The sequence below is a fragment of the Uloborus diversus genome, chromosome 3 (assembly GCF_026930045.1).
Source record: "Uloborus diversus isolate 005 chromosome 3, Udiv.v.3.1, whole genome shotgun sequence".
Taxonomy (NCBI): Eukaryota; Metazoa; Arthropoda; class Arachnida; order Araneae; family Uloboridae; genus Uloborus; species Uloborus diversus.
The window spans coordinates 172274200-172289144 of NC_072733.1; the positions used below are offsets into that span (position 1 = coordinate 172274200).

Consider the following 14945-nt stretch of genomic DNA (forward strand, 5'->3'; position numbering starts at 1 on the left):
ATCAATTTATTTCTGTTAGATTTTTTTTTTTTTTTTTGCCATCGGCCAACAGCATCGGCCATCGGCAATCGGCCATTTGGAGGAAAACAATCGGCCATCGGCCATCGGCCATCTTTGAACAATCGGCCAACAATCGGCATCGGCCCATCGGCCAAAAAATGCCATCGGTCGAGCCCTACTATATTTTGTCACTAACCAGCATGATACGATTTAAAATTATTCGTAAAGCATGGAATTTGATTAAAGAATGACGAATATCTCACGTAGCGATAGAAATAAACATTCTAGAGAAGTAATAAATTAGATTGAAAACAAGTGTTTTTATCTTTGAATATTGAACTATTTCACATAGAAGGTTGCTTTAACCGTTACGGCCTAAATGTACGCACATGTTTCTCTTTTAATCGAACACTTAAAATTCAAAACCAAAACCAGTTGGAGTCCGTTTTTTAAGTGTAATTTTTCGAACGTAGAGAAAATGTATTTTTTGGGTGAAACCCGGAGTTTTAATTTGGCGTAGAATTTTTTTCATTTGTATAAAAGGTCGAACACTGCTATTTGAAAAATCTACATTTCAGCGTACAAAGAAAATGTTTTTCTGCACAAAAAGGATTCCCTTGAGGTAAATCTAATACTTTTTTATGCTTACATTATGTTTGGTGGTCTGGACGGAGTCAAAGCTTAAAAAAAGGAAGAACACCCTTCGATTAACAGTCAACTTATCCGAATGATAACTGTAGCCTGCATAAAGGAATCGAAGTACCAAGTAGCATTCCCACTGCATTTATTTTATTACGTGTGTATGTTATGAGTATATGTAATGCTTAATACTAATATAAATTTGATATTATGTCGGACAGCGCAAGCTTGCCCAAAGTTCAGATAGTTTATAGCCGAACACTCTACCGAAAAAAACTTATCAATTTAACCGAACAACTAAGTCCAGTGCTTTTAAGCTTTATTAAAATATAAACACACATTTTTTTTTTTTTTTTTTTTTTTTTTTTTTTTTTTTTTTTTTTTTTTTTTGCCGAAAGCGACGTAAAAAATTGGAAAACTGCATTAGAACTTTGCTTTAAAAAAATGCATAAGAACTACAGGCTGCATCAAGGTTTTGAAACAGCAAAGAGCGTTTTCGAAAAGTTGATTTTTCGACCGTAAGTCTATTTTTCGTCGTTAGCCAGCCTGATAAATTTTAAAATGAGAGGGGAATAATATATAAGGTAAGATATTGAAGAGAAATGTTTTTATTTTTTGAAAATTTTTACAATTTGTTACCGCAGGCTGCTTGAACCGTTATAACTTAGATGGCAGCACGTGTTCATCATTTAACAGCACGGTTAAAATACAAAATAAATTGAACTATGCTCTTTTTTAAGAGTAGCTTTTCGAATGTAGTAAAAATGTGATAAGCTTTTTTTTTTTTTTGCAAAAAAAAGAAAAGAAAAAATATGTATTTTACCCATCAAATTGAGGTAGTAATTTTTTTATTTGTACAAAGAGTCAAAAACTCATTAGAAGAATATATATTTCAATATACGATTTATTATTATTTTTTTCTGAACAAAAAACAATTCTATTGTAGTCTGAAATCTTAAACCTGTTACTTATATTTTCACTTACATTATGCTTTAATATTCTTACCAGAGCCAAAGCTTTAAAAAAAAAAAAAAACGTACAATTCAGAAGTACTTTAGCACAAAACCACATTAATTTTTCATAACAGCAAAGTGCGTTTTCTACTCATTTATTCTATTCCCTCATATTTGTTATTCACTTAATTAAGTATTCATGTAATGCACGATATTTCTCTAATTTTTTGATACAGCTTGTCCGGACGCGGGCCCGAACACGCATTCTCCTGGCTATGAGGAGAACGCTCTGCCGATCAAGCTATTCAGCTCTGTCGGTCATAGTGCAAGTTAAAGTTATAAGTTTAACCGAAAGTCTCATTCTGGTTCTTTAAAACAGGTTTTTCGGCTCAAAAACAATTTTTAGACCGTGGGTCTATTTTTCGTCAGTAGCCAGCACCATAATCTTTAAAATAAGGTGTAAATCAATGAAATCGATCAAGAATTGAGGAAAATCTGGCGTAGAAACCAAAAACAGGCTACAGAAATAATATATAAGGATTACATCTGATAGACTATATCTTAAATATTTATGTACAATTACAATCAGCTTATTACATAAAATGACACACACTTGTTGGTTGATTACGTGAAACTAAAGCACCAAGACTAAATAAATACCAATAAACATTAATTTAATACCAAGTCATCAGATTCCAAATTAGCTTTAGTTAAAATCTTTAAAAACAATTTTTTTTGTTCAACTCTGTTTCACTTAAAGAAATCCAAACAATCTTAATTTAACATGTTCTTTTAACGATACAAACTTTATTTCAAAAATAGAAACAGGAAGGAAAACGAGAGTTATTACAATTCGAAAACTCACCCATGTAACGGGAAAAGGTCCAACAAAAAAAAAAAAAAAAAAAACATAATTAGTCACACATCCTACATGTACCAAAATATGAAGCCGGTGAATGATAAACTTACACTACAATCAGTAAACATAGCTAAAGAAACAACTTTCTTATACTGAAAAGAGTCAAGAACGTTGAATGTAAAAATTAAAAAAAAAAAAACACACACACACGATAAAATAAAGGCTATGTCCGAATAGTGCAACCAATTTTAAACTAATTGAAAATGAAATTCTAGATGGAAACGTTGTTTTAAGATTTGGACAGCAGCCAAAAAATCGCTTTTAAAAGAATTATTAGAATTTTACTTGCTCACCCATATTCAAAATGGCAACAGGAAAGAAATAAAAATTCCTGAATAACGTTATGTTAATTAACGTTTTAATTAATATCTCCGCTAATTAAAGTCGCATATTTACGAGATTAGTCCTATTGTTTTCTTTGGAAAATTTTGAATTGATCGGTATCTCGTTTGACTCTCGATTCGCAGCGGTTCTCGAGATGATCGATCTTCAAACAGACAGACAGACAGACGCGAACAGATTTTAATATTATAGTGGATCCCTGTGAATCCGTGTTGCAGCTTTGGCAGGCATGAAATCAAAATATCGAGCAAGGATCGGCATTAAGAATGAGCTGAGGTTTGCTTTTACACAAGTTACAACTTAATATTCAAAAGTTCAAGAGCAAACAGTGGTAATATTCCTATTGATGTTGCAAAAGTCAATGATATTAATATGCCAACCTCACCTAGATCCTAGATTACTTCCAATTAATTTTCATTTAATTTGATTTCTAGTAAGAACATCTTCAAAATAAAAGTTAAGTGTAGAAATATTAAATTCTGTTTAGGAAATTATCTGAATATTTTTCTTTTTGAATTTTTGTAACCAGCTTCAGCTCTCTCAACTAGTTTCTGTTCTAAATATTGAATAAACACTTGCACTGAGGGGCGTGAAGTTTAAATCAGTATTCAAGGAGGGGCTGAGAACCTGAAAGGTTGAGAACCCCTGCCTTAAAGAAGCAAAAATGTGAAAATAACAATGCATTACAAAATTTAGATTTAACAAGAAGTTCCGTCTAGAACTAGACGAGCCTACTTTCCCGTATACCCGTACTACTTTCTAGTACCTGATCAATATTCTCAAAAATAGCTAAAATAGCAAATTTTTTCAAACATATATTTTTTAATATTTTAAGCTGATTTCTAGGAATAAAATATTCCTTACTTTTCTTCAAAAAAACGAACAAATAAAATAGCAGCACCTTTTAAACAAAGCAGCTAATACACTTCTTTCCATTAAAAAAATTTTTTTAACAGCTTTCAAAACGAAAAAATAATAATAAGTTCATTAAAATAAATACATCATATAAAAAAAATCGTTTCTTTTTCCCCTGTTGCCGAAAATAATTTTTTAAACGAATTAATGCACTTACCAAAATAAAAAAAAAAACAATAAAATGTCAACTTAAAGAAATAATTTTCATTGTCAAAAAAAAAAAAAAAAAAAAATCGTCTGCGCATATTTTACGAGTTTATTCACCGAAAACTAAATACCTAAATTAAAACTTTAGCGTGAAAATAAAAACAAATCATATCAACAATAATTATTTCACAGTTAAAACCACAGCAGCGGAGTCGGAGTCGGAGTCAATCTCATTTTGGGATAAAAGAGTCGGAGTCAAATATCCAAGAATCGGAGTCAGTCATTTGTCCTCCGTGTATAAATGTTTGCCAAAGCTACGAAGTCAGAGTCGAAGTCGGGGAGTCGGAGTCCGGTTAATTGTCGGGAACAGGAGTCAGAGTCAGTGTCAGGTCCCCGAAATTCTCGGAGTCGGAGTCGGGAGTTGGTCGTCAAGAGCTATTTCCAACAAAGTTTGTTTGAAGTAAATCCGCCTTCAAGTACGGAATCTACATTGACTTTCAGTTTCCCCGTAGGCGCTAATGTTAAGGGATTTGAACTGTTCAAAATTGAACGGAAAATTGTTCAAATCAAAAAGATATCTTATATACAAGTTTTTTATCAAAAGCTTTTTCCTACAAAGTTTGTTTGAAGCAAATTCGCCTCACAGTTCGGAATTGCTTTGAATTTCCCCGTAGGCGCTAATGTTAAGTTTTTTTGAACTGTTCAAAATTGAACAAAAAATAGTTCAAATCAAAAAGTGAAATATGGGAATGAGGTGTCCTCGCCGAGATCTTTCGAACAAAAAAAAGTTTGTTCGAATCGGACTATTCATTCAAAAGTTATTAGGGGGGGACAGACAGACAGACCGACAGACAGACCGACAGACAGACAGACAGACAGACCGACAGACAGACAGACAGACCGACAGACATTTTTCCCCATCTCAATACCCTACTTTCCAATTTTTAATTTTTCAATATTCATTTAATTATTTTATTTATTTTTGACTTTTTTTTGTTTTTCACGATATTTTTAAGATGCATTAAGCCTTCTTTCATGCTTTTTTCTTCTTTTTCTGACTTTTACTGGGAAAGTAGGCTAAAAATTGGTTTTAAAATGGGAATAACAACTGCAATTAATTAGTAGATTTTCCTACGGAATGCCCGATCGATAGCATAATTATTATGAGATGAATTTTCATTTTTCCTAAAATTCCCAGTTTATTCCCCCAACCCCTCCCTCTAGTTTTCAAATTTTATCCCACATTTCAAAACTCCTGTGGGTTTTGCATTTCTGATAGCACACTTAAAAGTTTGTTTCAATTCCATCAGAATAAATATGCTCGCATGCATATGTATTAATACATGCATATGCTCGTAAAAATTAACTGTACAGTAAATAACCTTACATTTGCATTACTTTATTTTTCATTGTAATTTAAGAGAAATAACCATATGCTTTTGTCACCAAATTTCCGCTCGGAAATTTTGTGGGAATTTGACGCATTTCAAGAACTATAGAATGTTCCTCAATAATACCTTTTTAAGGATGCAACTGAATTAATTTCGTCACTTTTTCAAGCAATTTACAAATACAAAAGTGACAACCAGCAACAGTCTCTGGGCCCAGCTAGACTGGTCCTAGTCAATTTACAATCCCCAGTGAAGATCAATGGCCCTCTTAAAACTATCTACTCCTTTGCTCATTACCACCTCTTCCGGTAAACTGTTCCAAGGTTCCACTACCCTGCTAAAATAATAATTTTTCCTAACATCCATGTTAGCCTGAGATTTAAATAGCTTAAAACAATGACCCCTTGTCCTGTTTTCAGTGCTAAACTTCAGCCCCGTAACATCTTTCATTTTAATAAATTTAAACAACTGAATCATGTCCCCTCGGTCTCTTCTTTGCTCAAGACTGTACATTTTTAGCCTTCTAACCCTGGAATCATAGTCTAAGTGAGAAAGACCATTTATTAGCCTTGTAGCTCGCCTTTGAACCCTTTCCAATACATTAATGTCTTTCTTAAGATAAGGAGACCAGAACTGAACAGCATACTCCAAATGAGGTCTTACCAAACTTCTATATAAGGGCAGAAGAACTTCTTTAGATTTGTTTGAAATAGATCTATTGATAAACCCAAGCATCTTATTGGCCTTGTTACTAGCAATGCTGCACCGTTGGCAAAACTTTAAATCCTGACGTATTAAGACCCCCAGATCAGTAACTTTGTCTGCCTGACTAATGACTGAACCTTGCAAATAATAACTTGTACACTTATTTCCATGCCCTAAATGTAGCACTTGACATTTCCCAACATTAACAGCCATACCCCATTTATCAGCCCACTCCGTATTATGATCTAGATCCTCTTGCAGCTGTTTTGTTTGTTCTTCATTTTCTACAGTCCCCATAACTTTGACATCATCAGCAAAACAATTCATGTTCCCAGAAATATTTTTGTGATTATCGTTCATAAAAACAATGAACAAAACAGGCCCTAACACTGATCCTTGAGGAACCCCGCTTAAAACCTCACTCCAATTAGAATAATTTCCCCTTACAACTACCCTTTGTTTCCTTCAGGTCAGCCAGTTTTTTACCCAAATGAAAGTTTTCCCTCCTATTCCTATATCAGCTAATTTGCTAAGTAGAGCAACATGCGGTACCTTATCGAAAGCTTTTTGAAAATCAATGTAAACAACATCTACAGGCTTCTTATTGTCCAAAGCCATGGTAACTTTGTCATAGAAATGTAATAAATTAGTTGCACAAGATTTACCTTTCCTGAAACCGATCATTATCGGAGAACCATTCGAAACTTTAATCAATACTTTTTTTAGAAAACTCTGAAAGCTATTTGAGTGGTTTATAAATTAAAGTTTTAAAAATAAAGTTTCATAAAGAGTTACCTTCACATATACAGGGTGTCCAAAAAGTCCATGACACAGTAAATTCAAAATTTTACAGAAAAGCAACATACTGTCGTATCAGTATGCAATTTGCGATATAACACTTCACAGATTCAAGAATTTTTTATAGCATTGTTGTTTTTTTCCCCAAACACTAGAAAAAAAAATGGAAAAACTTATGGTAACCGCTGTATTGTCATCTTCAGAAAAACAAACGTCATATGAAGTGTTTATCATTAAATTAAACAGAAAGCAATAACTTTCATTACCAGAGTTCAATGTATGTACCGTTTGTCGACATGGGATGAACTTGAGTGCCGTTTAGATTTGATTCGATCAATGTACGGTACGCGTTGAACTCTGGTAATGAAAGGTTTTGCTTTCTGTTAAATAAAATGATAAAACACATCACATTAATTTTGTCTTTCTTACTGAGAAAATACAGCGATTACCTGCATGTTTTTCTTTTTTTCTATTTTTTTTTTACGATTTCATAATAAATTCTTGAACCAGTGAAGTATTATGGCGCAAATCGCATTGTAATACGACAGTTTGTTGATTTTCTATGAATTTTAAAAATATGTCAAGGACTTTTCGGACACCTCTAGTACTTACAATGTGTTTTTGAGTATTTTTGTACTACTGAACAAATTTTACTTTCGGCCTCATTATCTGACTTTTTTTTTCCACCAGGTAATGCTTTTAAAATATCGTCCCGACACTGGAAAACCTTTCGAAAATCCTGTTACACGTGTTTACTCTTTGGAGCAACATGAAAAATGCGCTTGCTTTTGCAAAGAGAAATCCGAACACTGTAATCAAAACGTTCACCTGTACAGTGAAAGCGCTTGCCGATGTTACTGCCCCAATCAAGAAGAAGCTCTTCGATGTACCGGTCGAAAGAAGATATGGAGTAATACAGAATGTAAGTGTAAATGCAGACAAATTCGACCATGTTCCACTGGAGCCCTTTTCAGTTCGTCAGCATGCAGGTAAGAATTAAAATATGATACATTTTATGCCATTTTCAAATGTGAGGCGTTCCATGTGACAAGGCTGAATCCAACAAAAGGAAAAACCCCTCGAAGGAAAAAAAAAACCAGTTTCAAAGCGAGCAAGGGAAAATTGCCATATCACGAAGAAAAACAAGATGGAATGTTGCATTAATACTTCTATTGGAATGAAAATGAGAAGTGACATTAATTTCAAAATACTTATAAAATATAGGAACTGGCGGATTTGCCTTTATCGCATGGAACTCCTCATATGATACGATGAGCTGTAAGGATTTTCAAATGACAAAAGAAAGTTTTAGTAAAACGAGAGCGAAATTCGAATCATATTTGTATAATTTGTTCCTAAATCACGTAGAATAGCGGTTCTTGACTCATTTGCACTAGTTATCTAGAACTCTTCCATTTTGGTCACTTACAATCTGTTTGTTTTCTGTGTGCCTCGTGAGTGTGTTTTCATCCTGTTTGTGATCAAATGATTTTGTAATCGAAAAATTGACCATAAACTGCCATCAAATGGGATTAAGGTGTAGCGAGTAAGGTGTCTAGTGTCCACTCTATAAAGTGATATCATGCAAGGAAAATGCTCCTCGTACCACTCTCGTCGTTTTGAACATGTGAGCTGGTGCGGAGTCTCGTTGAAATGTTCAGTCTACCTGGACGAAGAGCTTATAGTACAACCGCTTCTAAAATTTCCCGCTGATACAATTTTTGTTTCATTTTAACGCCCTCATCCACAAAACCCAGGTATTTTTCGCCGCTTGCGCAAATTGCGCCATAAACCAAATCCGACTTCAAAATTTGGCGATGTTCAATATTTGCTAAGATGCTTGGAGTGTGTACAGATTGAGAAATCCCACAAAGTCATTGTTTCCTCCCTTCGCAACAAGATACGGCAATAGTTCGGCAAGAAAAGAGTGACAATGGAAAACCATCTATCAACATCCTCTTCCCCCAAATACAGTTATGGCTGATTCTAGAAACACGAGAACGGCCCAGGGTCTTAGAACGGCCGGACCAGCTAAAATATTTTTTTTTCGAAATAAAATTGACGAAAACGGTACGTACACGTTGAATAAAAGATAAAACGACGTGTACTTTCTTACAGGTTTTTTTAGTTTTGCGAGAAAGATTTGGTTGATGGGGGGGGGGGGGGACGTTTGCGATTTCGCGTCATCATGAGTTATACAGGTTGTTTACATAGCTGTGTTGTGGTTGACTTAAGTTCGCGCATTTTTGCCGAAGGTCAAGCACAGCTTTAAGCCGCGTTTGGTCCCTAGAGGGACTAATTATTAGTAGTTTAGACCTCCGCAAGTTACTTAATAAACCTCACGATACAAACAAACTCTCTCAATGAAATGGCAAGATTGCGAAATGTACCGTCTTATAATCATAATAACTAAGTCAATGAAAAATAACTAAAAAGTAAAATAAAAAATTATTAAATGAAAACAAAAAACCCGACTGCGTAAAAACCAAAAAAACTAAAAAGAAAAATGTATAAGCCCAGTAGTTTAGAATGTTATTAAGTACTGTGAATAACTACACCGTTGAAATAGTTTTATAACCGTACACAGATAAGACAAATCATAAATTCAAAAGTAGAATAGAAGGATCAACAGTCGGGGCTCATTCAAATTTTACGGGGTTCCTTGAATCAGAAAGGAATGGGCCCCGACTGTTGAGCCTTCTATTCTGCTTTTGAATTTATGATTTGTCTTATCTGTGTACGGTTATAAAATTATTTCAACGGTGTAGTTATTCAGTAGTACTTAATAACATTCTAAACTACTGGGCTTATACATTTTTCTTTTTAGTTTATATATGAAATATTTTCATAATTTATGTTTCGAAATATTAATATTTAATTAACAATAAATGTCAGTTTTTTTTTTCTTTTTTTTTAATTGGAGAGGCGCCGGTCTTCTCTGGATACCCGAACCAAATTTTATTCCCAGTTCGACCCTACTTTTATCATAAGTAATAAAATATGACTTAGTAATTGTTTGCTGTCACGGTAATTTAATGCAGAGAAAATAATTTTTGTTACTATAACGTACAGCCCAAAATGGAAGAAAATAAGTCATTATCAAACGAAAAATGCTATCTTAATTAAAATATTTAAAAATATCCTAAAACACCTTCAAAAAAGTGTTACAAATAACTTACGTTTTTACCGCAATATATAATAACCTTTTTTTTTTTTCCACCTTGCTTCCAGTTATAATATTATAAAGTATGCGAGTAAGCATTGATTATTAATCAGTCTTTTTGCAAGTCTGTAACTCTTTTATGGTTAGTTTTTTAAAAAGTATATGGAATTTCAGTAAGTTACCGCCCTGTAGCCAGGGTTAAGGTAGACATACATGAAATACAGCGCCAGCTCAGTCATTTCAGTCGAGGATGCAGTTTCGTGCTTATTAGCACTCATCAGCCCGGCATAGGATGTGACTGAGCACTCTTAGCTTCCTTAAGAGATTTTCCACCTCCAGCTCAGTCACTTTCCTGTGCCGGGCTGATGAGTGCTAATAAGCACGAAACTACACTCCTAGGCTGGAATGACTGAGCTGGCGGTGTATTTCAAGCATATGGAATGTTTTATATGATGATATACTACATGGAACAAAGCAATATTGTAATGGCAGGATAATGGTTTAAAAGAAAAAACGCGTGAGAAATAAATACATTTTTTTAAAAAAGAAGTATAGAGGAACACTATTTATTTATGAAAAAGGCAACTGTGGAGAGCATAAACCGTCAAGAAAGTGTGGATTATATCAACCTAGTAGTCTTGAGTTTTGTGTAAATAAGGAATTGAAACAAATGGATTTTATAAAAAACTGATTGTTTCTGAAGTTCAACTTATAAGTAATCGAAGGCAAAAAGATATTTCTGCTGTTAAAATTAAAATATGTTCACTCCATCGATTCAAATATAGTGAAATTATGACCGATATTCGAAATGATTAGAGATTTCCAGTACAAATTGCATAAAATAAGCCTAACTACTTGTACAACTACTTCTGAAATAAAATATAATGTAAAAAATACAAATTTGCATGAACTTTGTGTATTCTATTATACCCCTTTCAAATAAAATCTCAATAACCACCATAGTGCAAACCCTGGGGGAAAGTTTAAACCTGGATATGTTGATTGAATTGAAAACTGAATAGTTCATTTTACTGTTTTGAAATACGCATAGTATTCTTGAAAAGAATTTGCCCATAGTTTTATCACTTGTTTGTGAAAATACACATACTCTAGTTCTAAACGCATGTATCCAGTTCTACACTGAATCTCAGTGCACTAAGATAAAAGCTTATGAAAACTATACATTTTAGCATTTTTCGAAACAAAAACTGCCATTTTTTGGAGTGCAGAGGGTAAGCCATGTGACTAATGAGGGTATTGAATAATTTATCTATATTATTACACAAATTACGTACAAAAAGCCTGGTTGAGCCTCAATGCAGGGAACCAGAACCTCAAACATGGCACTTTTTCATTTTTTTTTTTTTTTGGCCAAAGTTTGGGGACCACTGAAAGGCTGTACAGAAGATCTGCACAAAATTTAACGATGTATTTCAATTTAGGGACTAAATATCTTATTGACAGCACAAGAATTTTTTTGGCTGATGCTCAACACACAGAAATAATCTAATTTTTAAAAAACGCTGATTTGGAAAAATATCTACGTCGGGCCCCACTTTACTAATTTCTACGGGTCCCCAAAAATATTTTTGGAAGAAAATAAAAAATACATGTTTTCTAAAATCTTTAAAAGAATCCACAATCAAAAAATTGTGTATATCTGAACAACCCATTTCTGCCCGGTTCTTATAAAAACTGGCTCGTAACTTTCTTTATGACTTTAATGCAGAAGGGAATAACAATGATTTTACCCAACTTTGTAACTCTTAAAAGAAACTTTTTATTATGTCTTTATAATACTGTTCCATTATTCATGAATAAGTTTTATTCACACCTCTCCCTCCTTTTCATTTTTTTTTTGTAACGCGTTCTCAAATACTAATACAGTTTTTTTACTAATAAAGTCTTTAGTCAACTCAATTTGAGTAATTGACTCTCAGTCTTTAGTCAACTACTCAAATACTGATAGTCTTTAGCCAACTCTCAATAACTCGAAGTCCCAAGGGACCGGCTAAAACGTTCGAGTTATTAGTAGTTAGAGTTATGGGAAGTTTCCACAAGTCTCAAGAGTTAAAGGAATATTCAAGTTATAAACTTCAAGCTATCCGACTGTATATGCCCATGATCTAATATTCTAAATCAATAAAATATGAGCATATTATTTCAAATTATTTGTAAGTGAGGAACATATTTTGCTCTATAGCTCTCTACGTTTATTGCTTCTTAGAGAAAATTTAGTAGCTTGAAATACTTAAATAACAAACATTTGATAGATCTCTAGCTTTTTTTTTTAGGCTCCAAAAACATGTATAGCAAATTCTTGATAATTTCCCTCGTAAATGAGCTAATTTATGATTCTGACCTTTTTTTTCCTTTTCAAATTTTTTTAACTTTGTTTTTTTAATTCTAGCCAAATTCACCTCCTAAAAGTAGTTAAGTAGCGGCTACTTTTTAAAAGTAGTTTGTAGCTGCTAAATTCCAAAAAACTACATTTGGGTGTAAGAAAGTAGTTATAGTTAACTACAAAAAACATGTAGTTTCTCCTACCACTGCAATAGACGTTATACCTAGAAACCGGATGTCTATTTTCGCATCCCTTCGGTGGTAAAACAGTGTATTGTGTGTTCACTCTGTGAACTTCATTCAGTTGTTCAAAATTGGTCTATGAGATACTGACACCTGAAAATTAAGAAATGACCATTTGGGAAGGACTTTTTTTCTAGTATTTTAATTCACTTTATTTTTTGCTTTTGTTTCTTCATGGAATATGATATAAAAGATTTAGGCTCTGTAACCTAAAAAAAGTTTGGTAATAATTTTTACAAAATTGTGTTTCAGCTATCTAAATTTCTTACTAAATTTGCTTAACTACACAACTAGCAGTGCATATTGGTTGGAACTCACATTGCACATTCTATTGTTGTATGAATGAAGCATTAGAATGTAAAATTTAATTATTGCTCAACCTTCAATAAAACACATTACCATAAGTCGAATAAAATGAAACTACTATGCTTCCTCCTTGTCTCCAATGATCTTGACAGTTACTGTTAAATTTGTATTTAAATGAAACAAGGGAGCTCCGCGCTCTGCTTGCCAACCCTGTTTGCCGCCTGTGGTGACTGTTAATTGATAATTTCAATGCTCTTGCACTTGGATGTCCGGCCCCTTAAGGGTGAGACAACACGGAATGACTTCCCCTGGATGTCCTGTAAACAACGATATCAGTATTAATCTGGTAGACTTTCACAATCCAGAGGAGATAGGGTTACAGACACACACACACAGGTGTGAACAGGTTTTAATAGTGTGAACACTAATGGAAATTGAGGGCAACATTGGGGATGAATTGAATTGTAATCACTGGACTACAACAGATCATTATGAATTCTCATCTTTAACAGAAAGTATGAACCAGTTTATTGAAAGTTAACGCAATCAGATTGTAAAACGTGAATTAACATAATTTTATTATATAGGCAATCACAATAATTAAACAGAAAAAAGTAACTAGTAACAAAATGTTTTTTTAAGCGTGATTTCCCAGAGAACTATACATTTCTGATGCAAGATGTAACTCAATCCTACGTTTGGGACAATGTGCCTGCCATACTTATTTTCATTTAATGTATTTGGAAATAAAATGATGTATTTGTAAAAACTAATAAGCGAGAGTGCATGCATAGAAGAGGTCTAAATCAGTCAGTGGAATCTTATGCTTTCCAAATGGATGTCACCAAGTTTTTATGACACTATGTTCTGCATGTGGAAAAGGTAGTATATTTTCCGTATGGCACATCAGAGTAGCATAGAGGTCAAAAAAATTTTGATTCTGAGTCACCATAAACATGATTTGGGACTTGATATTTTGAAAAAAAAAAATAATATTTTGCCAATACATAGTAAAAGTTGCAAAAGACTAAAGCGGTTCTTTCCAACAGGTTTGAAATAAAATTTAGAAACATGGTTTTAGGAGCTCAAATATATAATACTTTTTAATACTCCCTCCCCACCCACACCTTTATATCACAGTCAACTCTAGATAACTCGAAGTCCCAAGGGACTGGCTGAAACGTTAGAATCATAAGAAGTTTGCACAACAGTCAACAGTTTGGGACCCCGATGAAAACTTTGAGATAAAGATATATTTTCGAGATTTGACTGTACATTGTTTTGTAGTGTTTAATAACTGGTTCTGGTTTTTTTTTTAAAAAATCTTTTGTTTTGCAATAATTCGCAAATGCTCCTTGAATTTGCAATTTGTTGTGCAATTAGCAAACGTATATTGGTTTAATTTGATTCATCAGAAATATATATTTTTTTCGTTCTTTCAGATGTGAAGTGTCTCGAACTCCTCTTAGCAATACAACCATGTTTACATGAATACCAAAACAGGAAAATATTGGAAATTTGAAAACAAAACCATATTGTAATAAGTATATAATTTTAGTGTGCATAATTGCATAATTTATAATTTTTTTCCTTTCAATTAAAACATGGTTCTCGCTAAGAAGTATTAAATATGCTATTCAAATAGTACGTTTGGCTTATTATTCATTTCAAATAGCTAATTTTAGTATGCTCATTTATTTTTAATAATAGAATGCCAGTTGGCAGTTAAAATATCAAACTGTATAGTGCTAAAGTAGAAAGAAATATGTTTTCAACATGATTAAAAATCATTCCAAATGAAATACACAACAAAGCAGGAAAGTCAAATTCATAAACTTTATATATACAAATTATTTTTACAGAAATACACTGAAAAAAGAGCAATGGCTATCTGACTAAAACAAAACTTATTTCAGTTCCGTTTTATCAATCATACATGCTTTTTCAGGCAGCATATATGCAAATTAAAAATCAACAAAAATGGAAACGTCATATGCATATTCCAATAACAAGAAGCAAAGCAACACAAACCTACTATTAAATAAATATTTTTCTTTTTGATTTAGTACGAAAATCTACTG

General features: G+C 33.1%; 1 protein-coding gene across 1 annotated transcript in view; it reads left to right on the plus strand.

Annotated features, from left to right (window-relative positions):
- The window catches only part of LOC129219286 (platelet-derived growth factor subunit A-like), a 75221-nt gene extending 60721 nt beyond the window's left edge, over positions 1-14500 (plus strand). Inside the window, exons 6-7 of the mRNA XM_054853624.1 lie at positions 7500-7798; positions 14307-14500. Of these exons, the coding sequence (XP_054709599.1) occupies positions 7500-7798; positions 14307-14355 (348 nt within the window). The 3' untranslated portion in view covers positions 14356-14500. The remainder of the gene's footprint in view (positions 1-7499; positions 7799-14306) is intronic.
- The last annotated feature ends 445 nt before the right edge of the window (positions 14501-14945 follow it).